This window comes from Trichomycterus rosablanca, chromosome 21 (genome assembly GCF_030014385.1).
Source record: "Trichomycterus rosablanca isolate fTriRos1 chromosome 21, fTriRos1.hap1, whole genome shotgun sequence".
NCBI lineage: Eukaryota > Metazoa > Chordata > Actinopteri > Siluriformes > Trichomycteridae > Trichomycterus > Trichomycterus rosablanca.
In genome coordinates, this window is record NC_086008.1 from 12591637 (window position 1) to 12615005 (window position 23369).

Sequence of the window (23369 nt, forward strand, 5' to 3'; positions counted from 1 at the left end):
AGCATGTAAACAAAGTAAATAATGTAAACTCAGACAGAGGCGACAGCTGACCTGTCAACAGCCAAAGGAAAAAAATCTGAAGTGGCTTCGAGGCAAGTCACTGAATGTCACTGAGTGGTTCAGCCGATGCCCAGGCATAAATCCCATCACACTTCTGTCTGTCTGAAAACCTAGTGAGCTCTCTATGTAGACAGCACTTTACGTCATCCTGTGCGCTCTAGAAAAGATAGCTGTCTGGACTTTTAGATACCTTAAAATGCTGCCTACTAAGGTGACTTATTTTGAATAATAAATTCTCATTGGTTTGTGTGTACAAGTGACACTTATTCCTGGAGATCAATCTCCAACCCAGAACCTATTCATCTCTCTTGATGACTTCCAGATCAATCCATTAGACAAGGCACAAAACCTTGGTGTTGTTCTGGATAACCAGATAGCCTTCTCTCATGTAGCCAACATGACAAGATCGTGTCGGTTCCTCCTTTACAACATCAAGAAGATTCGTCCATTTTTCTTGTACAGTCACTTGTAAACTGTCAGATGGACTACTACAACTCCCTACTGTCAGGTGCTCCCATGTCCACTATTAAACCCCTGCAACTCAACCAACCTATACACTGCCACATCACCCCACTGCTACGTTCTCTTCACTGGCTTAAAACACTGATGCTCGCCTACAAAGCCAAAAATGGACCAGCTCCAAGCTACCTTAGAGAACTCACAAATCCCCACTCTGTACCACGCAAACTCCACTACTAGTCTTGTTTGCCTTGATCCTCCAGCCAGAACTCAAGGAAGACAAGCATCAAGGCTCTTTTCTGCACTAGCACCCAAGTATAATAATATAATCAATAATAATAATCAATAATATACTGATTAGCCATAACATTAAAACCACCTCCTTGTTTTTACACTTACTGTCCAGTTTATCAGCTTCACTTACCATAAAGTAGCACTTTGTAGTTCTACAATTACTGACTGTAGTCCCACAGGACCCCACAGGAGTATATTATTTATATGATGGATCATTCTCAGCACTGCAGTGACAATGACAATGAACTCAAGGAAGACAAGCATCAAGGCTCTTCTCTGCACTAGCACCCAAGTATTGAAACAAACTTCTCCAGTCTGTTCGAACATCTGAGTCACTCATTGTCTTCAACAGACGATTAAAAACCCACCTCTTTACTAACATACTTACTAACGATCTTATTCTTATTCATTCTTGGACTGTTGTCTACCTAAACTAGAGTAGGAAATGTTTACTGTAGAAGCACTTCTGTAAGTCGTCGAAAACGTAAATGTAAATGCATGTTAGCAGGTGGTGCCACCTCAGCCCGTTGGTTTGAATGACCTGAGGCTAACTGTTCTAGCTTATGATGTAATCGCTAGATTGGTAGCAGTTGGTAGCAAGGTACCTCACTAGGTTTTCAGACAGATCCATGATGATTTAGTTCACAGACTCTCAACATACAATCTGAAGGATCTGATCAGATGGACTTTCAGAGGATCTGCTATAAAGAACGAAATAAACTGGGTAAATCCTTGTGTGCAAAGCTTGAAGTGATGTATTAAAGAAGATCTGCAGCTGTTATTGTTGCCAGTGGGGCTCTTACAGGATTTAATAATATACTGATCAGCCATAACATTAAAACCACCTCCTTGTTTCTACACTCACTGTCCATTTTATCAGCTCCACTTACCATATAGAAGCACTTTGTAGTTCTACTCTGTTTCTCTATATACTTTTATGGCCTGCTTTCACCCTGTTCTTCAATGGTCAGGACCCCCACAGGACCACTACAGAGCAGGTATTATTTAGGTGGTGGATCATTCTCAGCACTGCAGTGACACTGACATGGTGGTGTGTTAGTGTGTGTTGTGCTGGTATGAGTGGATCAGACTGCTGAAGTTTTTAAATACAGTGTCCACTCACTGTCCACTCTATTAGACACTCCGACCTAGTTGGTCCACCTTGTAGATGTAAAGTCAGAGACAATCGCTCATCTATTGCTGCTGTTTGAGTTGGTCATCTTCTAGACCAGAGGTCACTAACAGGCGGACCGCGGTCCGAGTCCGGACCCAGAAGCTGTCCCATACGGACCCGGACCTACAGCCAAAACAGAAAGTTATGATTTAAAACCTGACGGAGCGCTTCCAATGTAACCGGCGCAGCTTCTGTAGCCTTTACAGTAGCGGTTTAGTGGATGAGAAAACGCACAGACACCAGAGATCACGTGACACCACTCAGCCAATCAAGTCTGTGCATTCCAGTCGGTAAACACAGCGACTCTACAGTGCAGACGGATGAGAGAGTTAGAGGCGAGTTACATGTGGAAAGACGGTGGAAAGAAAAAGAAAGATAGCGAACGTGATGAAGGGGGAGATACAGACAACCGTGCCGGAGAGATACAGACAACCGTGCCGGAGAAAGTTGAGAAAAGACGAGTGAGACAGGAGACAAATGACGCTCTCCAAAAAAGAAACGTGTACAGCGAAATTACAGCATTTAATCCGTGATGGAGAGACTCATTTCTGTTCTTACTTCCACTAGAGCACAATTTATTTTTATTTTCTCCTAATTTGATAAGAGAAAGGTTTGATAAGGTGTGGTGGTCCGGGTCCTCTCTGTGTGGAGTTTGCATGTTCTCCCCGTGTCTGCATGGGTTTACTTCGGTGCTCCGGTTTCCTCCCACAGTACAAAGACGTGCAAGTGAGGTGAATTGGAGACACTGAATTGTCCATGACTGTGTTGGATATAAACTTGTGAACTGATGAGTCTTGTGTAATGAGTAACTACCGTTCCTGTCATGAATGTAACCAAAGTGTAAAAACATGACGTTATAATAGTAAAAAAAAAACAGACATTTGATTTTTATCCAAAGCGACTTACACAATGAGCAACTGAGGGTTAAGGGCCTTACTCAGGGACCCAACAGTGGCAACTTGGTGGTGGTGGGGCTTGAACCAGCAACCTTCTGTTTATTAGTCCAGTACCTTAACCACTGAGCTATCACTGCATAACATATAACATATATATTGATATATATTATATATAAGTAGCCTAGTAGTTGTATCAACATCTGCATGTAATCAATAACTGACTGTCAAATCAAATGTCTGTTTGTTTAATAGGATTATAACGTCATGTTTTACACTTTGGTTACATTCATGACAGGAACGGTAGTCATGAATTGCTCATTGTGTAAGTCGCTTTGGATAAAAGTGTCCGCTAAATGCTATATATATATATATATTAGGGCTGTCAAACGATTAAAATTTTTAATCGCGATTAATCTCAGAATTTCATATAGTTAATCGCGATTAATCGCATTAAAAAAAATCTGTGTAAATGTTATAGAAAACAAGGATTTTTAAGTGAAATGTTACAATTAAAATGGTGAACACATTTTATGCTAAATGTACTTATGTTAAAAACTGCTGGGACAAGAGAAAACTGTAAGGGAGTTTATTCACTCACATACTAGGCAGTAAATGTCAGATTGTAGGTTAGAATTTCTCCATCAGCAAACATTGTAGATCAGCGGTGCTTTAGGTGGGATAAGGCGTAGTTATTGTAACAGACTTTTCTGTGCTTGTATCGTGACGATGGTTTGATGGACGTTTCTACACGAAGTGAGTGTGTTTTGACCCTTTGGGGCTTCCATAGTTCATGAACTAACGTGCTCGACTCAGCTTTCCGGTATTCGGTACAGAAGAAGAAGTTAATTAAGTGTAATAAAGTGTTCTGCTCCCGACAACTTGTGAATATAGCGTGTATTTATTTCTTTATTATGCAAGTGCATCACTACCACGATCGGTTACATTATGTTAACAAACCGCAAATGAAAAACGGTGGCAAGTCCGACATTAAAACGTTTGTTCTACCAGTCAAGTGTCAACATGAACTAGAATTTGCGTTAATGGCACTAATTTTTTTAATCGCGTTAAATTGAGGTCGCGTTAATGCGTTATTATCGCGTTAACTTCGACAGCCCTAATATATATATATCTATACTGTATATATATACTGTATATATAGTTAAACATTATATATATATACTGTATATATATATATATATATATATATATATATATATATAGATATATACTGTATATATAGTTAAACATTCCGGACCTTTGCTTCAAGAAATTTTCTCTAACTGGACCTCTTCAAATTTTAGTTGAATACCCCTGTTCTAGACCTTCATCAGTGGTCACAGGACGCTGCCCACGGGGCGCTGTTGGCTGGATATTTTTGGTTGGCGGACTATTCTCAGTTCAGCAGTGACAGTGAGGTGTTTAAAAACTCCAGCAGCGCTGCTGTGTCTGAACACACACCAACACACAACCACCATGTCATTGTCACTGCAGTGCTAAGAATGATCCACCACCCAAATAATACCTACTCTGTAGTGGTCCTGACCATTGAAGAACAGGGTAAAAGCAGGTTAAAAAGGTATGTAGGGAAACAGATGGACTACAGTCAGTAATTGTAGAACTACAAAGTGCTCTTATATGGTAAGTGGAGCTGATAAAATAGACAGTGGGTATATATAACTTTGAATACGTTTGATGGGCAAAGATGTCAATTATATCCATTCAAAATTAAATCCATTACAACAAAGTGTGCAAAAAGTCCAGGAGTCTAAATACTTTTCGGATCCACTGTGTGTACGCCTGTTAAACTTAATAATTAGGAGGGGTGTCCACATTCTTTAAGCCTTATTATACAGTATATCAAAAGGAGCTTTGCAGCTCATCATGTGCAGTATAATCAAAGCCTCTTTGAGACTGAATAATTCAATCAAAGCTCATTTGAACTCATCATTCATATCTGTGTTCCAGGACCCTGCCACCCGAACCCCTGCCACAACGGAGGCCTGTGCGAAATCAGCGAGACCTACAGGGGCGACACGTTCATCGGCTATGTCTGCAAGTGTGCGCCCGGCTTCAGCGGCATTCACTGCCAGCACAGTAAGATCTACGACCTTATAATGAATATCTGCGGCCCGGTTAATAATTTAGCAGATGGACAGCACAGTGGTCATTTTGTGCTCGCAAAAAATATGAATTGTAATAGGCAGTCAGCAACACACAACACACACACCAGCACAATTATTTTCAGATTAGATTACTGTCCAACTACAGATGTTAAGGCTTGATGGATTGTCTAATACCTGCTGTCTGATAAAAGATAAGATGCAAAACCTTGACAGTGCACATTGATCTTCCTCTGCTTAGAGGAAAAAAACGTGTTGTGAACCTCTTGTCTGTATCACACTGAATGATTTTAGATTATTGAACAAAATGATACACTGTAACAGGGAAGTCAAAACACACCACACGCATTACAGGGAAGTCAGAAGCCACAACGCAACACAGTTTGCTAAACATTAAATCATTACCTAAAAGAATCACACAAATTATCCAACACCCATATCACTATGTATGAAAAATGATAAGAATTAAATAATGTAGGAAATGATAAAAGTACAACAACAACAATAATAATAATGCCTGTTATTATTGTAGTAGTAGTAGTAGTAGTAATAATAATAATAATAATAATTAATAATAATAATAATAATAATAACAATAATAATAATAATAACAATGACAATAATAATAATAATAATAATAACAATAACAATGACAAAAATAATAATAATAATAATGATAATAATAATAATAATAATAATAATAATAATAATGATAATAACAATAAAGATAATAATAATAATAATAATAATAATGCCTGTTATGGTTGTAATAATAATAATAATAATAATAATAATAATAATAATAATAATAATGTGTTTTATTATTATTATTATTATTATTATTATTATTATTATTATTAAATTCAATTAACAGAATTGGTATAGTTCATAACCATGAGGCCTTGTCCATACATTTCAGACATGGTTCGTGGTTTCCTGTGGCTACCATGTTAAATAATAATAATAATAATAATAATAATAATAATAATGATAAATAATAATAATAAATAATAATAATAAATAATAATAGCAAAAATAATGCCTGTTATTATTGTTGTAATAGTAGTAGTAGTAATAATAATAATAATAATAATAATAATAAAAAAAAAAAAAAAAAAAAAAAAAAAAAATATATATAATAATAATAATAATAATAACAACCAGACCTGCCACTCATGGGTAGATTTACCATTTTTCTTTCATTTAGCTCTAATGACTTTTCCTCTATTTCTGTGGACTAAAAATATCATAGAACTTTGTAAATAATATTACCACTAATTGTACTACTACTTTCTATGGATGCTAAAATTCTAAAATGCTAGTATGAGTCTAAAATCTTAATAAAAAAATAAACGTTCTTGCCTTACTTTAGCAAGAACGTTCTGTGATAAGCATACACGAACAATACTGATTATTATTTTCAAGTACCATAATATGTTGTGAAACAGGCCTCTCCTTGTATTACCCCCCACCCCCCCCCCCCCCCACCTCCCAAATACACATCATCTTCATTTGGTATCTTGGTAAATCAGCGCATGAGTGTTTCTTTATGCTGGTCTTGATACTCGAGCGTCTCTGAAAGACGCTTTTGTCAGCGGGTGGAATTGTAGCACTTTTGTGTTTGTCAGCTAGAAATTAAAGAAATTTCAAAGTGCTGAAATTGCTTTTCTATGTGCACTGCGCATTTAAAAACTGCACGTCAAACACTTCACACTGGGGTTTTACATAACACAATAACAATGAGGAGTTATAGTGAGCTTATATATGTTCTGTGTGCTTGTATGAAAACAATACGATACATAAATCTGCAGCTAAACGATCATACGGGGAGCAGCATTTGTTTAGTTTGAACCATGCTGTATTACTGATGTATTGTGGATAATAAGCAACACTGAGGACCTCGTGTTCCCACAGTGCATTGTTGTTATGCTTTAATGATAAAATGCCACCCTTGTGGGCATGCTTAATACATACATTAAGCTGGGTAAATAGTTAATGTTCATGCTATATAGATGAAGAAAGAAAAAAAAAGAGAATAATAACCTGGGGAATAATAGAGGCAGTTCATACAGAGTTTTGGAAATGTTCTTTTGAACCTGACTGTGGCAAATGTTGTGTGTGGGCAGCATTTCACCCACTGTGCCTTTTCATTTAAATGTTTTCAAAAACAAGTGCACAAATATGTGCAGGAAATGAAAAAAAAAAACCTAATTGTTTCACATCTGACTTAGAAAACAATTTGTTTTTAAGTAATATTTCAAAAGGATGTCTCTGATTTAGAAAAACAGTATTTAGTTCATATTTTTTTAATATAATTTATTACCCCTAGACCCCAAAATAACCTAATACCCTAATGAAAACTAAACAACAAATTTTTATTTACGTATTTTTATTTATTTATATATTTGTTTATTTATATTTTTATTTATTTATTTTTATTTATTTATTCATTTTTATTTTTGTATTTTTATTCATTTATTTATTTATTTATTTATTTATTTTTATTCATTTATTTATTTATTTACTTGGATTTTAACGTTTTGCAAATATTAGTTACATTCATGAAGTTTAATGTCAACCACTTTTGTATCTCAGACAATTTTGTATCTCCAGTTCACCCCACTTGCACCCACGCAGACATGGGGAGAACATGCAAATTCCACACAAAAAGGACCTAGACCGCTTTAACTGGGAATCAAAGTCAGAACCTTTTTGCTGTGAGGCGACAGTGCTACCCACCTCATTCTAATTCACAGGCATTTATAGTTGGTCCATCTCTGCTGTATCAGCTTCCACTTTTCTGAAAAGCTTCTGCACTAGATTTTGAAACATGATAGCAAAGATCTGCTTCATGTTCAGATATAAGCATTAGTGAGGTTGGGTAATGATTGATTTACTTATTTATCTTTTACTTTACTTTACTACTTACTTACTTAATATACTTACATAATTTACTTATTTAATTACTGACTTACTTATTATGGGCTCAATAAAATCTGACTTGCAAAGGTGGACAAAGTCAGGGCTCTGGGAAGGCCAGGGAAGTTCTTTTGAACTATAACTTTATTGATCTGACTTTGTGCTGTACTAAAACAGGGTTGGGGTTAGGGTTGGGGTTAGGGTTGGGGTTAGGGTTGGGGTTAGTTGTCACAGTGTTGGAAGAACACAGTTTTACTGTCTATTTGCTTGTCTTATTTAGACCAGTGGGGTATTTTTTTGTTTTTTTTAAGGACTAAAATAGTTTTTTCATAATTTTTTTAAGAAAAAAAAATAGTATTATATTATTAATATTAAAATATTCATAGTATAATACCAGTAAATAGGTAAAAGAAAACCTATGATAGTACAATCTCAAACAGGTACTAAATTGAGATACTAACAGTTCTGATACAGTCATTGTATTGAAAATGTTTACAACATAGTGCTGAGTAAGTGAACCTATAACTGACCAAGCTGATGTTCCACGAGCTCAGTTCATGAATGGTGGCAGCCCAATACAACCTCATTGATTGATTTTGAAAAGTTTATTCAGGTGAGTAAAGTGAGGTAAAATTCTTCACAAAATATAACAGTAATGTTGCCCTCCAGGACTGGAGTCTGGTACTACTGTGCTACATGCTAATGTAAGCCATGTGTATGCTTGGGCTGCTTAATTATTTGGCTGAGCAGTTGTTACTCCTTGACATTTCCACTCTACAGTAACAGTGCTTACAGTTCATAAGGCAAGTACAGCATGTTGAAAGTCACTAAGCTCTTTAGTATGATTTATTTTACTGCCAAGGTTAGTCTATAAAGATTGCATGGTTGGTGGTTTGATTATATGCAATGGGCGTATTTGTAAAAACAAATCACAGATTCTTCATTTTATTCTGTTTTCCAAATGTTCTAACTTTTCTGAAAACAGGGTTTATAGATACAGATGTCAAACAGAGGCCAGTCGCCAGGAACTGAAAGAAGAACGAGCAGTTGTGCATTACAATGATGGGAACTGCTCATGACACCAGTTTTTATAGTCTGCTTTTGTTCTGCACCTCCTCATTTATCAACGTGTAAAAGGATTTAGAAGACATGGCTGCCTGTTTGGATGTTTCCGTTAAACCTTATTGATTGTTTAAATTATCCAGCTTTATCCATATTTATTTCAGACTGACGGTGTTTGGTTGCAGCTACCAGGTCTAGACAGTGCACTTTTAAACCCTTGTTATTTCTTTATTTATTTACTTATTTATTTATTCAATTATTTAATTATTTATTTAATTATGTATTCAATTATTTAATTACTTATTTAAATATGTAATTATTTAATATTTATTTATTAAATTAATTATTTATTAAATTATTTATTAAATTATTTAATTACTTATTTAAGTATTTATTTAATTATTTAGTTAATTTTTTATGTAATTATTTATTTAATTATTTATTCAATTATTCAATAATTTTATTATTTATTTAATTATGTAATTATTTATTCAATTATTTAATTATTTATTCAATTATTTATTTGAGGGATTTTCTTTGTTTTTCTCCCAATTAGTCACATACGAGGAAGGTATTTTAGGCCTGACACGTTTCCTCCGACCACTTGACTCCTCCTTATTCGCCCATACTTCAGTGAGGCCAGTCTCACACATGGAGAGTCACGCACTGATCTCCGCATTCCTCTACTTTCTATACAGGTGACTTGGGCTACTAATCAGGGTCCTTACACAGCGTTGAAGACCCCACCCTCTTGTTATTATTAATAGTCTGGTCTTTTCCCACCCAGCAGACTAGTGGCCAATTTTGTCTGCTGCAGGCACTGCCAATCGTGCCCGCTAGGGTGCAGATCTGAGATTCAAACTCAAACAACTTAAAATCCCAGCGCTGGTGTGCTACCGAAATATCCCACTGCACCACCTTGGCGCCCAGTTCTTGATTAAAGAGAATTTTTCATTCTTTTGTAGACACAAGTGGAATCAATTGGACCTTCCTCCGCCCAGTCAAAATTAAACACTATGTTAAACCCGTGCCCAAACCAGCCATTACTTGCTATTAAGCCAGAGCAATTTGCGATATAAATGATTGATTTAACACAACACAGCGAGAATACTCTGTAACATCTGCCAATTTGGCCCACGCCCATTATGTTAGATTGGGGTGAAGTAGGAAGGCACTAAATATCTAAAGTCGGTGAATAACCAAGTCACATGTCTGGGTAATTTCTGCAATTAAATGATAAAAGAAACAGGATAATTGTTGTCAGGAAATGAATGGCAGCTAAGCTGGCTTTGTTACAGGCTGCGTACCAGTTGAGCTGCTGCTACGCTAAATAAGGAAAGAGAAAGACAGAGCGGTAGGATTTTATCAGCGGGAACAAACCCTGCACTGAACACGGCTGCTGTTTTATTAATGAAATTGACTTTAGAAGGACATAAATGAAGCTCGTAAGGAAGCATAAAATATGAAGGGAAATCCATTGGTACAGCATACTGACACAGCAGGGGTCATTCAAGCTATTCAGGTTGTATTTTTACATACACTTTACATTCTCTGCTACAGATATATGTAGTAAGTATTTGTAGGGGCAGTGGTAGCTCAGCGTTTAAGGTAATGTCGCTGGTTTAAGCCCCACTACCACAAATTTGCCACTGGTGGGCCCATAATGCCTAGTTCACACTACACGATTACCCTGATTTTCGCTCGCAGACAGGTCACCGCTAGATGTGACAACTCGGGGCTCGAACATTGTCTCTTGATCGCTATGTGTGAACTGTTCAACTCGATCCAAACGGCTCACTAAGCGCTCACGATCGCTCAGCGAATGAAGAAAAATATCTAGCCTGTTAAATATCTGAACCAATCGACGAGTCAGAATCCTGTAGTGTGAAAGGTGTTGCAAGCAGGATGTAAGTGGCAGCGAGTGCTATATTGAACTACAGTCAATGAGAATGTGTGTTTTCGTGACAAAACGTAGTTTGGGAGACCAGACAGACTCGTCTAAGATTCCTCCTGGTGATACATGGTGTCGTGTGTGACCCCCTATCGTCGATCTGTCATGTAGTGTAAAATACACAACAACTTAAGACTCCCGATTGCAAGAGATCAAGTTGTGTAGTGTGAACTTGCACAAGCAAGGCCTTAAATCCTCAATTGCTTACATTAAATTCTAAATTTGTTTATATTTTCCAATACAATTAATTTAGTGCTTGTCAGTTTAATAGGATAAAAAATGAACAAGTAACAGATTCTTGGTTGCTCACGTGGCGCAGCGTTAAAATACGCTAGAACACCAGAGCTGGGATTTCGAATACATCGTATCGAATCTCAGCTCTGCCATCCGGCTGGGCTGGGCGGCCACATGAACAACGATTGGCTGTTGTTCAGGGTGGGATGAGCCGGACCAGGGTTCTTCATAACTGGTGCAATTACGACCTCTGCTGTCTGATTGATGGCGCCTGTGCAGAGTTGGGGAATAATGCTGATCAGGGTGTGGTTCTCTGAACTCGCCTTGTGGAGGTGAAAAGATGCAGAATACTGCACACGTGTCGGAGGGGGCGTGTGTCAGTTGCAAAGCTCCTCAGTCACCAGTGGAGGGTTGTATCGGTAGAGGTGAAGCGTAATGCAATAAGGGTAATTGGATTCTTGTTATATACACCAATCGGCCATAACATTAAAACCACCTCCTTGTTTCTACACTCACTGTCCATTTTATCAGCTCCACTTACCATATAGAAGCACTTTGTAGTTCTACAATTACTGACTGTAGTCCATCTGTTTCTCTGCATGCTCTGTTAGCCCCCTTTCATGCTGTTCTTCAATGGTCAGGACCACCACAGGACCACTACAAAGCAGGTATTATTTAGGTGGTGGATCACTCTTAGCACTGGAGTGGCAATGACATGATGGTGGTGTGTTAGTGTGTGTTGTGCTAGTATGAGTGGATCAGACACAGCAGCGCTGCTGGAGTTTTTAAATACCGTGTCCACTCACTGTCCACTCTATTAGACACTCCTACCTAGTTGGTCCACCTTGTAGATATAAAGTCAGAGACGATCGCTCATCTGTTGCTGCTGTTAAAGTTGGTCAGCTTCTAGACCTTCATCAGTGTTCACAGGACGCTGCCCACAGGGCGCTGTTGGCTGGATATATTTTTGGTTGGTGGACTATTCTCAGTCCAGCAGTGACAGTGATAAGACACAGCAGCGCTGCTGGAGTTTTTAAACACCTCACTAACACACCATCACCATGTCAGTGTCACTGCAGTGCTGAGAATGATCCACCACTCAAATAAGACCTACTCTGTAGTGGTCCTAGGAGAGTCCTGACCATTGAAGAACAGCATGAAAGGGGGCTAACAAAACATGTAGAGAAACAGATGGACTACAGTCAGTAATTGTAGAACTACAAAGTGCTTCTATATGGTAAGTGGAGCTGTGAGCGTAGAAACAAGGAGGTGGTTTTAATGTTATGGTTGATCAGTGTATGTTTGCTGCTTTGATTACATGATATAGACTTTGTACACACCATAAGCTCATTCAGGCATTAATTTAGTGCTGCTGTACTTGCTTTTATGGATGCCATGCTCTCACATATTTTCTCTGGTTCGGTTTATCAGGCCATAAACTTTCACAGCATTCTCAAACTCTCTTCAGTTATTCAACCATGCTGTATAATTCTACAGCCATTCACAGTTCCATCTGATACTGTTTTTATTCGTCACAGACTTTGTTTTGGCTCAGGGTTATAGATATTTCTATCTGTCTGCTTTCTCTAAGCAGACAGACCCAAGCTGTTTAAATATCTTATTTCCTTTTTGACTGTCAAATTTACACAGCCTTAATCCAAAGTGCTCGCATTTAAATGGTTTTTTTTTTTTTTTATCCATTAGCCACAAATCCAATTTCACATCTCCGGGCATTATTTTAAGCACAGATCAGCTGTGTGGAGTAGAAGGCAGAAAGGATGCTCTGAGGGGAACAGCAGGTCTGATACAGTTGCATAGGTAACGGGAAAGCTGTTGTTCAATTTAACTTCTTGAGAGGCAGCTGTTAGAGTAGGTCTGCTGGATATTCACGGTTTGATGTTGGGATAGGGCTAGTTGATGGCTTCAACTGTGAGCTAGATTCTAATTTGCTGCCTGTCCTGCTCAACGCACAGGCTGAGAAAGTCTTTCGTACCCCAGGCAGTCAGATGGCGGGGACGTTAAAGTAAACTTGAACAAATGCACTCATTTGCACCGTCATATCAAAACCTACATGTTCTTTTTTTTTTTTTTTTTATTCTTTATTTATATTTATATATGCCTACATGTACAAATTGAATCTATTTTATGGCTTCTGTTATATTTATTAATTCATACCTACACTATATTGCCAAAAGTATTGACATCCCATTCTTAATCCATAAGGTTTAATATGATGTCGGCCCACCCTTTGCAGCTATAACAGCTTCAACTCTTCTGGAAAGGCTTTCCACAAGGTTTAGGAGTGTGTTTATGGGAATTTTTTAACCATTCTTACAGAAGCGCATTTGTGGGGTCAGACACTGATGTTGGACGAGAAGGCCTGGCTCGCAGTCTCCGCTCTAATTCTGTCGGGTTGAGGTCAGAACTCTGTGCAGGCCAGTCAAGTTCTTCCACACCAAACTCACTTATCCATGTCGTTATGGACCTTGCTTTGTGCACTGGTGTGCAGTCATGTTGGAACAGGAAGGGGCCATCCCCAAACTGTCCCCACAAAGTTGGGAGCATGAAATTGTCTAAAATCTCTTGGTATGCTGAAGCATTAAGAGTTCCTTTCACTGGAACTAAGGGGCCGAACCCAACTCCTGAAAAACAACCCCACCAAACTTTACACTTGGCACAATGCAGTCAGACAAGTACCGTTCTCCTGGCAACCGCCAAACCCAGACTCATCCATCGGATTGCCAGACGGAGAAGAACACGGAAACAGGGAGCATGGACACCCTGACTGGTCTGCAGCTATGCAGCCCCATATGCAACAAACTGTGATGCACTGTGTATTCTGACACCTTTCTATCAGAACCAGCACTAACTTCTTCAGCAATCTGAGCCACATCAGCTCATCAGTTGGATCGGACCACACGGGTCAGCCTTCGCTCCCCACGTGCATCAATAAGACTTGGCCGGCCATGACCCTGTCGCCGGTTTACCACTGTTCTTTCCTTGGACCACTTTTGATAGATACTGACCACTGCAGACCGGGAACACCCCACAAGAGCTGCAATTTTGGAGATGCTCTGACCCAGTCGTCTAGCCATCACAATTTAACCCTGGTCAAACTCACTCAAATCCTAACGCTTGTCCATTTTTTCTGCTTCTAACACATCAACTTTGAGGATAAAATGTTCACCTGCTGCCTAATATATAGTATGTTCACCCCACTTACTATTTAAATAAAGCAATAAAATGTAATATATGTATTACTATAATACCACCAGCACTTTTCCTAAATGGACAGTCCATTCACACTAGATGACAGATACAAGATATCAAACTACTAGGTGCTACTAGGAGGCCACTTTCAAGGACTTCTAAGTTTTTATGGCTGAGCATGGTCCACCTGTGCAAACGACAATCTCACAATCTCATCTTTAAAGGCCTGTATATCAAAGTGGCAAGAAAACAAACCTCATCTGAGTCTCATTTGGACTTTGCAATAAAACAAATGGTGTCAAAAGGTTTTATAGGTTTTAGAGATGAGACCAGGGCTAAACCTTCTGGACTGAGCAAAATAAGAAAATAACCCAAAATCTGGCAACCCGATCATATTAGACTGCACAGGTTTTGAAGTCTGGTACCCATTTCAGTTCATTTTTATTTTATTTGTATTTTTTTAACACAGTCATGTTTATATGTGGGTAATTCTTTCCATTATTCTAAACATTTAATAGCAACTCGATTAAATCAATTTAATAAAACTAAGTCTTGTTACTAAACTTGCATTTTCTATCATGAGTTTTTCCACGGCTCTATGGTTAATTTATTTATTTATTTACTTTCGTTCCCAATTTAAAATGCGTATAATCAGCAGAACACAATCTGTAGCCATTAGTGCCAGGAGCAATGTGTAATCATTATCTGATTTCCGCAGTTAGCTGTTTAAGTGCTCATGGAAACAACATAACCCAATATTTTAGCTTGTTTTCACACATGCACATTTGCCCTGGACCCAGCTCTGTTCGGACTGATGAGTTCGGTACATTTTATTAAGTGAGAAAAGTTTGTTTTAGGGTTCAGACACAGCCCTTGACTGTGATCAGATCCGCCTGAAAACGAGGGTCTGTGTTTTGCTTTGAGTGAGCTTAAACCCCACCCCTGATTGAGGAGAGCAAACTGACACACGCCCCCTCTGACACGTGTGCAGTAGCCGACTGCATTTTTTCACCTGCACAAGGCACGTTCACATGTGAATCAGCCCTGTGCATGGAGAGCCACATCCTGATGAGCATTATTCCTCTACCCTGTGTAGACGCCATCAATCAGCCAGCAGAGGACGTAATTGCATCAGTTATGAGGTCCCTGTCCGGCTCCCTTCCCTGTATGAACAACAGCCAAACGTTGTTCATATAGCTGTCCAGCCTAGCCGGATGGCAGAGCTGAGATTCGACACGATGTATTCGAAATCCCAGCTCTGGTGCGCTAGCGTATTTTACAGCTGAGCCACCTGAGCGACAATAAATATTTTTATATAATTATTTCAATTATATAAAGTGAATGATATGCTTCAAACTTTGCAGCAACAGTTTAAGGAAGGGTTTTTCCTGTTCCAGCATGATTGTGCTCCTGTGCCCACCACCCTGACCTCAGCCCCACTGAACAGCTCTGGAATTAACTGGAACATCAATTAAGGCTTTCCTGACCAACATTAGTGCCCAGCTATATAAATGCTCTTATCTTTTAACTGAATGGGCACAAAAGCGTGCCTTCTGAGAGGTCTTCTCATAAGAGTGGCTGTGTTCCACCCTTACCCGAATGAATCTGTTCCTAAAAGGGAATGACTGTGTATAAATAAATAAATATATAAATGACAGTTTAGCACCCTGAGCAGACTCGATTTATATCATGCTCTTGTGTCCCGTATCATTGTTTATTACCGCTACTCAGCTCCTTGGCCAATAAAAGGCAAGCTGTAGGTTAATTATGTGAATGCACTTCGGTGTGTGGCTTTATTACCCTTGGCTTAAGTATTTTGTCTTGTTCCTTTTAACAGGTCATAAATTCTTCAGCGGTCCCCGAGTCAGACTTTGGAACCAAACTGTTGCTATATATGGAGGGAAAAATTAAATAAATAAATAAATAAATAAAATTGAATAAAATAATAAATTAAATAAATAATAATAATAATAATAAATTAAATTAAAAAAAAAACACTTTTTTTTAAATCTACCTATGAGCAAGTTGAATCCACACACTATTGCCTACATACACTAGGAATTAGGAACACGCGGCAGGTGGCATACGATCATTGATCAAGTGCCCCCAATTGGTGGAAACATTACAATTGGCTCTCATTTAAATTCCTGACCTGTCCACTAAGGATGTAACGATACACTCTACCCACGATGCGATTCACGATACTGTGTTCACAATACGACTTTTCCCGATTTTTTTTTACTGAAATTGAAGACAAATTATGACAAAGATTTCTTTTATTATTTCTTTTAAAAAAATAAAATAAAATACTGTATTTGTGATTATCTTTTATTTATCTAAATAATGAATACCCTTTCATTTCTGAGGTAAGTACAAACTGTGCAAAACAATTTTGAATGAAGCCCAATTTGGCTGAAAAACCCTGAATCTGGCAACCAGGCGTATAGCGCCAGTGACGTCAACCAAGCGAGGTGTATAGCGCCAGTGCCCTCTGCTGTTAAAAGTGAGTAACGATTCATTTTGCATGTCAAATCGATTTGAATCGTGGAATTTTCAAATCGGTTATAAACCGTCTTGTGGTGCATCGTTACATCCCTACTGTCCACTGGACAGCAAAAGGCAAAATTTATCAGCTATGAGTAAACAAAGCGACATGAGCAACTTTGATTGACGACAATTAGTTGGAGCCTGGAGTTATGGTGCCAGTGTTAAGTTCAACAACAGCTGAGGACGTTCGCCACCTTGTGTCATCTGTGTGCTGTAATTAATCAAAAACCTGGACCATACGGTTATTAGCCAGATGTTCCTAATCCAGTGACCATTCAGTGTAGAGTACTATAAAGAAAGGAACCATTGATAAAACCTGGTTATAAAATGTGTCTTGGGCACTGGGGTGGCACAGCAGACTAATACGCTTGTCTACCATTCCTGGTTCCTAGGTCGGGAGGGGAGGCCAGGCGGATTATCGCCTCCATGCTGCTGCAACAGCAACTCCTGTTATCTGGTTCAGGTGCTGGAACGAGCATTGAATAAATACATAAGGAGTAGTGTGGCCCCCTGTACACCCTGACAAAACACAGGCAGTCAGGGTGTTGTGTAGCCAGCCAAGGTTTCTTAAGTAGATTGGAAAATTAGGGACATCCAAGTGGACCAGTGCTAAAAGGGGGTAAAAATGAGTCCTAATTAACTTTAACCCACTTAGTTTATCTAGTTGCCCTCTAGCAGGCACAAGTCCTGCAGCAGACAAAACTGGCTTCCAGTCTGCCGTGTGGGAAGAGACCGGACTAATGAGTTGGGTATTCAACGCTGTGTAAGGACCTTGGTTGCCCAGGAGGAGCGCAGAGATCAAGGCGTGGCCACTTTTTTCCCCACTTTTTCCTCCCCTAATCTAGTCGTGTCCAACTGTAGTCGGCACGTACAGTCAGTACAGACTGCATTTTTTTCACCTGCACGAGTCGAGTTCGTACACCGACGGGCACTGTGTACGCAGGCCCACACCCCTATCAGCATTATTCCTCAGCCCTGTGCAGGCACCATCGGTCAGCCGGCAGGGGCCGCAGTCGCACCAGTTATGAGGATCTATGACCCGACTTTGTTTTTTTACCCTCTAACCCTGAACAACAGCCAATCGTTGTTCATGCAGCCGCCCAGCCCAGTCGGAAAGGCAGAGCCGAGATTCGAAAAGATGTATTCGAAACCCCTACTCGAAACCCGCACCACCTGAGCGGCTAGTGCTGAGACTTTTTGAAGAATTCTCAAATTGGTGTCAATGGTGTAGGCACAATTAAATAAACTTAAATAAACAGGTACCATCTTAAATGTATGATAACGAATACTCTCTCAGTGGCTTCTCTCAGTTGATCTCTCATCTTCACCAGGAGAGCAGTTAAAGCAGTCAGTGTGATGTGATAAAGGCACACAGGGGTGTAGGTGTAGGTATACAGTCGCCCAGACGGCGGTGTTTAAATCTTCAAATCTGTCCGGCCCATGCTGGAGCTGGAGATGCAGGCCTGAGATAGTTGAGCTAAAGGCTACATGTTTTTTTGCTGGCGCAGAGAGCTGAAGTTCACACTGCGGGTGTAATAGATGCGTCATATGCTGTTAGTGTTTCGGTCACAAAAGAAAAAGACACTTTGCATCTGCAACAGTGGGTGTGTTCGAAAAAAGAAAAAAAAGAAAAAAAAGCTAAAAACCTCTCGCACACACCAAAGGATATGGGTGATAACAGAACTTTTAGGAGCTGCTAACTGAGCTACTAAGCTAACTGTTCGCGTCACAAACACATTAATGTGTACTACATAGTGCACTAGATAGTGTGAAAGATAATATATTTATGTTCCCTACATAGTGCACTAGATTGTATATTAGAAAAGAATTTATGTTCCTTACTTAGTGCACTAGATAGTGTACTAGATAATAGACTTATGTTTCTTACATAATGCTTTAGGTAGCGTATTAGTTAATGGATTTAGGTTCCCTACATAGTGCACTGAATTGTATATCAGATAACGGATTTATGTCCCTACATAGTGCACTAGATAGTATTTTAGATATGAATTTATGTTCCCTACGTAGTGCACTAGATAGTGAAATAGACAACTGGTTTATGTTCCCTACAAAAAGCACTAGATTGTATATCAGATCACGGATTTATGTTCCCTACATAGTGCACTAGATAGTGTATTAGATAACGCATTCATGTTCACTACATAGTGCACTAGAAAGTATAACTAGATGATGATTTGTGTTCCTTACACACTAGATAGTGTATTACATAAGTAATTATGTTCCCTACATAGTGCACTAAATCCCTACATAGTGCACTCGACGGTATATTAGACAATTGATTTATGTTCCCTACACAGTGCGCTAGATTGTATATCAGATAACGGATTTAATACACGATCTGGAAAAAAGTCTGTGTCGCCTGCGTGTGTGTGTGTGTCGCTCTTGGCCGCTCGTTCTAGATTCCGGGAGATTTTATCTGACTTGCGGGCATCAGGGAGCCGCTATGTATATGCGGGAGACTTGGGATGCCTGCCTTGCTGTCTTACTGCCTACACAGGCAGCTGCCTCAGTAGAGAGGATTGTAATAAGTCATTGACTTATAAGGCAGGTTATTCGAACGCGCTACTTAGATAGCGATTCCATCGGGTTTAGCTTACTAAGCTAACAGTTAGCATCTTGCCATTCGAACCAATGGGATGGGGTGGCACAGCACACTAGCATGTCACCTAACATCTCCATTTGTGTTTCCCAAAAATGGTTACATTCGCTGACAAGCCCAAACATGCAAATAAATAACAATTGTGCAAGTTTATACAAATTAAAAATCAATAATAATTTATTTACGTTTGAAAATAACTCCGTTCGTTTCTCCGCAACGTCAGTCATGTTTTTTTGGGGGTTTTTTCTGTGAGAGAAGAGCTGCCGCACTGAATGCTGGGATTGCCTTGATCACTAAGGATGCTTCCGATGCTCACTCGTTCTTGAGTCAAAATAACATTAAAATTTTAAGATGCCTCACCAGACAGCATATTAAGGTATCTAGGATTTTGAACAGCCTCATTCTCGGGAGCTCGCGCAGGATGATGTAAAATGCAGTCTATGTAGACAGCTCACTAAGTTTTCGAACACACCCAGTGTGTGGCATATTTACTGTAAGTGTTAAAACGTTAATAAACTGTGAGTGTTGGGGAATTAAATGTAAAGTTGTTTGTACAGTATTGATTTACTCGTTATTTGGTTAATTATTCAGAAAGGGCAGTGTGCACTGAAATTAGGTTTTAATTATTAAATTCTGTTTTTCCTCTGAAAAACATTTTAATTCCTAATTAGCTTTTATGATGCAGGGCTGTCGCTTTCTTTTGATTAATGTTTTATATTCAGAATGTTATGAGAGTTTTTATACAGTGGGGCCAAAAAGTATTTAGTCAGCCACTGATTGTGCAAGTTCTCCTACTTAGAAAGATGAGAGAGGTCTGTAATTTTCATCATAGGTACACTTCAACTATGAGAGACAAAATGAGAAAAAAAAATCAGGAAATCACATTGTAGGATTTTTAAAGAATTTATTTGTAAATTATGGTGGAAAATAAGTATTTGGTCACCCACAAACAAGCAAGATTTCTGGCTCTCACAGACCTGTAACTTCTTCTTTAAGAAGCTCTTCTGTCCTCCACTCGTTACCTGTATTAATGGCACCCGTTTGACCTCGTTATCTGTATAAAAGACACCTGTCCACAGCCTCAAACAGTCAGAATCCAAACTCAACCATGGCCAAGACCAAAGAGCTGTCGAAGGACACCAGGAAGAAAATTTTAGACCTGCACCAGGCTGGGAAGAGTGAATCTACAATAGGCAAGCAGGTTGGTGTGAATAAATCAACTGTGGGAGCAATTGTAAGAAAATGGAAGACATACAAGACCATTGATAATCTCCCTCGATCTGGGGCTCCACGCAAGATCTCATCCCGTGGGGTCAAAATGATCATGAGAACGGTGAGCAAAAATCCCAGAACTACACGGAGGGACTTGATGAATGACCTGCAGAGAGCTGGGACCAAAGTAACAAAGGCTAACATCAGTAACACACTACGCCGAGAGGGACTCAAATCCTGCAGTGCCAGGCGTGTCCCCCTGCTTAAGCCAGTACATGTCCAGGCCCGTCTGAAGTTTGCCAGAGAGCATATGGATGATCCAGAAGAGGACTGGGAGAATATCATGTGGTCAGATGAAACCAAAATGGAACTTTTTGGTAAAAACTCAACTTGTCGTGTTTGGAGGAAGAAGAATGCTGAGTTGCCTCCCAAGAACACCATACCTACTGTGAAGCATGGGGGTGGAAACATCATGCTTTGGGGCTGTTTTTCTGCAAAGGGGGCAGGACGACTGATCCGTGTTAAGGGAAGAATGAACGGGGCCATGTATCGTGAGATTTTAAGCCAAAACCTCCTTCCATCAGTGAGAGCATTGAAGATGGAACGTGGCTGGGTCTTCCAGCATGACAATGATCCCAAACACACCGCTCGGGCAACGAAGGAGTAGCTCCGTAAAAAGCATTTCAAGGTCCTGGAGTGGCCTAGCCAGTCTCCAGACCTCAACCCCATAGAAAATTTGTGGAGGGAGTTGAAAGTCCGTGTTGCCCAGCGACAGCCCCAAACCATCACTGCTCTAGAGGAGATCTGCATGGAGGAATGGGCCAAAATACCAGCTACAGTGTGTGCAAACCTGGTGAAGACTAACAGGAAACGTTTGACCTCTGTCATTGCCAACAAAGGTTATGTTACAAAGTATTGAGTTGAACTTTTGTTATTGACCAAATACTTATTTTCCACCATAATTTACAAATAAATTCTTTAAAAATCCTACAATGTGATTTCCTGGATTTTTTTTTCTCATTTTGTCTCTCATAGTTGAAGTGTACCTATGATGAAAATTACAGACCTCTCTCATCTTTCTAAGTAGGAGAACTTGCACAATCAGTGGCTGACTAAATACTTTTTGGCCCCACTGTACTCTGACATTTTTGTGTATTTTTATCTATTTAGATGTGTTGTCTAACGTACATAGCCAGCCTGCTATTAGGGATGGCTGAAGGTTTGTTTGTTTGGGTTTATTGCCATATCAGCAACGTACTGGCTATTTTATGGCAAAGGCAGGTATTTGAACTGTAAAATCTAACATGTTCATATCATTTGTTTTAAATTTAGACTTCTCGACGCTGTAAAAAATGTCTCTGATTGTAGAAACCGTAGCGCATTCTAATATGTTTAATTGTTAGGGGGTTAGCACAGAATTGAGAAACTGGTGCCTGCTCGCCAACCAGGAGGTGTCGGTGGGTGAGGGCAGTATGGCCTATTCGGCAACGGGTTATAATCACCTGGTCTTGTCTATTTAAAAAGTCTCGATTGTGTGTAATACTGATGTTGGGAGTTATTTCATGTAGCTTATTTTGCGGATTGCTGGACCACTCTTCTTGCCATTTCTCTTTGCAGTAAACTTTGATTTGTGGGTAAGCATCAGTTTTGGGAACGTATTTTCAAGCAATGTCTTGATTTTTTGCTTCCTTTGCCAGGCTGTCTGCTTTTTTGTTTCCTTCTATGCCACTGTGACCTGGAATCCAGCAGTAGAAGATGGAAAAACTTTGGTTGTAAAGTTCTTTGTCCATATTGAGCAGTTCTCTGATTGGTGGTCTGTCTTCATGGATTCAAGAGCTTGTATGCAGGATTTTGAGTCTGAACAGATAACATAGGTTATGAGGGCTAATAGACATACGTATGTCTGACAGCCAAGAGGAGTGCATGAGCCTCTGCCTTAAATATTGAAGCATGATGAGGGAGGCGGATACTGCTGCGATGGCTGAAGGACATGGGGAATTTTAAACCATAAACCCATGAATATTTAAATATACTGGTTAGTTTAACAAGGGTTTTTGTTTCTGTTTTAATTTTAATATTATGTTTTGTTAATTAATATTTCATTTTATTATTATTTTTTTTTTTTATATTTTCCCACTTTTTCCCCCCAATTTTCACTGCTGACTGACTCTCAACAGACTTACGCCCCCTCCGTCAGTACAGACTGCATTTTTTTTACCTGCACAGGTCGAGTTCATACACTTGACGGTCACTGTGTATGGAGGGCCATACCCCCATCAGCATTATTCCTCAGCCCTTTGCAGGCGCCATCAGTCAGCCGGCAGGGGCCGCAGTCGCACCAGTTATGAGGACCTATGATGTGACTTTGTACCCCTAACCCTGAACAACAGCCAATCGTTGTTCATGCAGCCACCCAGCCCAGTCTTTACCTAATTCTTTTAACAAATCATTATTGTCAACTATGAACCAGTAACTTACAACCAGATATCAAATGCATCACTAAGTTTCACGTTAAAGAATGTTTGAGGCTTTATAATAATAATAACAATAATAATAATAATAGTGTGGGCCACCTTATGGACCTTGTTGTGTGCACAAGGGCACTTTTATG

General features: G+C 39.3%; 1 protein-coding gene across 1 annotated transcript in view; it reads left to right on the forward strand.

Annotated features, from left to right (window-relative positions):
• The window catches only part of edil3a (EGF-like repeats and discoidin I-like domains 3a), a 287021-nt gene that overhangs the window by 113758 nt on the left and 149894 nt on the right, over positions 1 to 23369 (forward strand). Inside the window, exon 3 of the mRNA XM_063017541.1 lies at positions 4849 to 4977. Within this exon, the coding sequence (XP_062873611.1) occupies positions 4849 to 4977 (129 nt within the window). The remainder of the gene's footprint in view (positions 1 to 4848; positions 4978 to 23369) is intronic.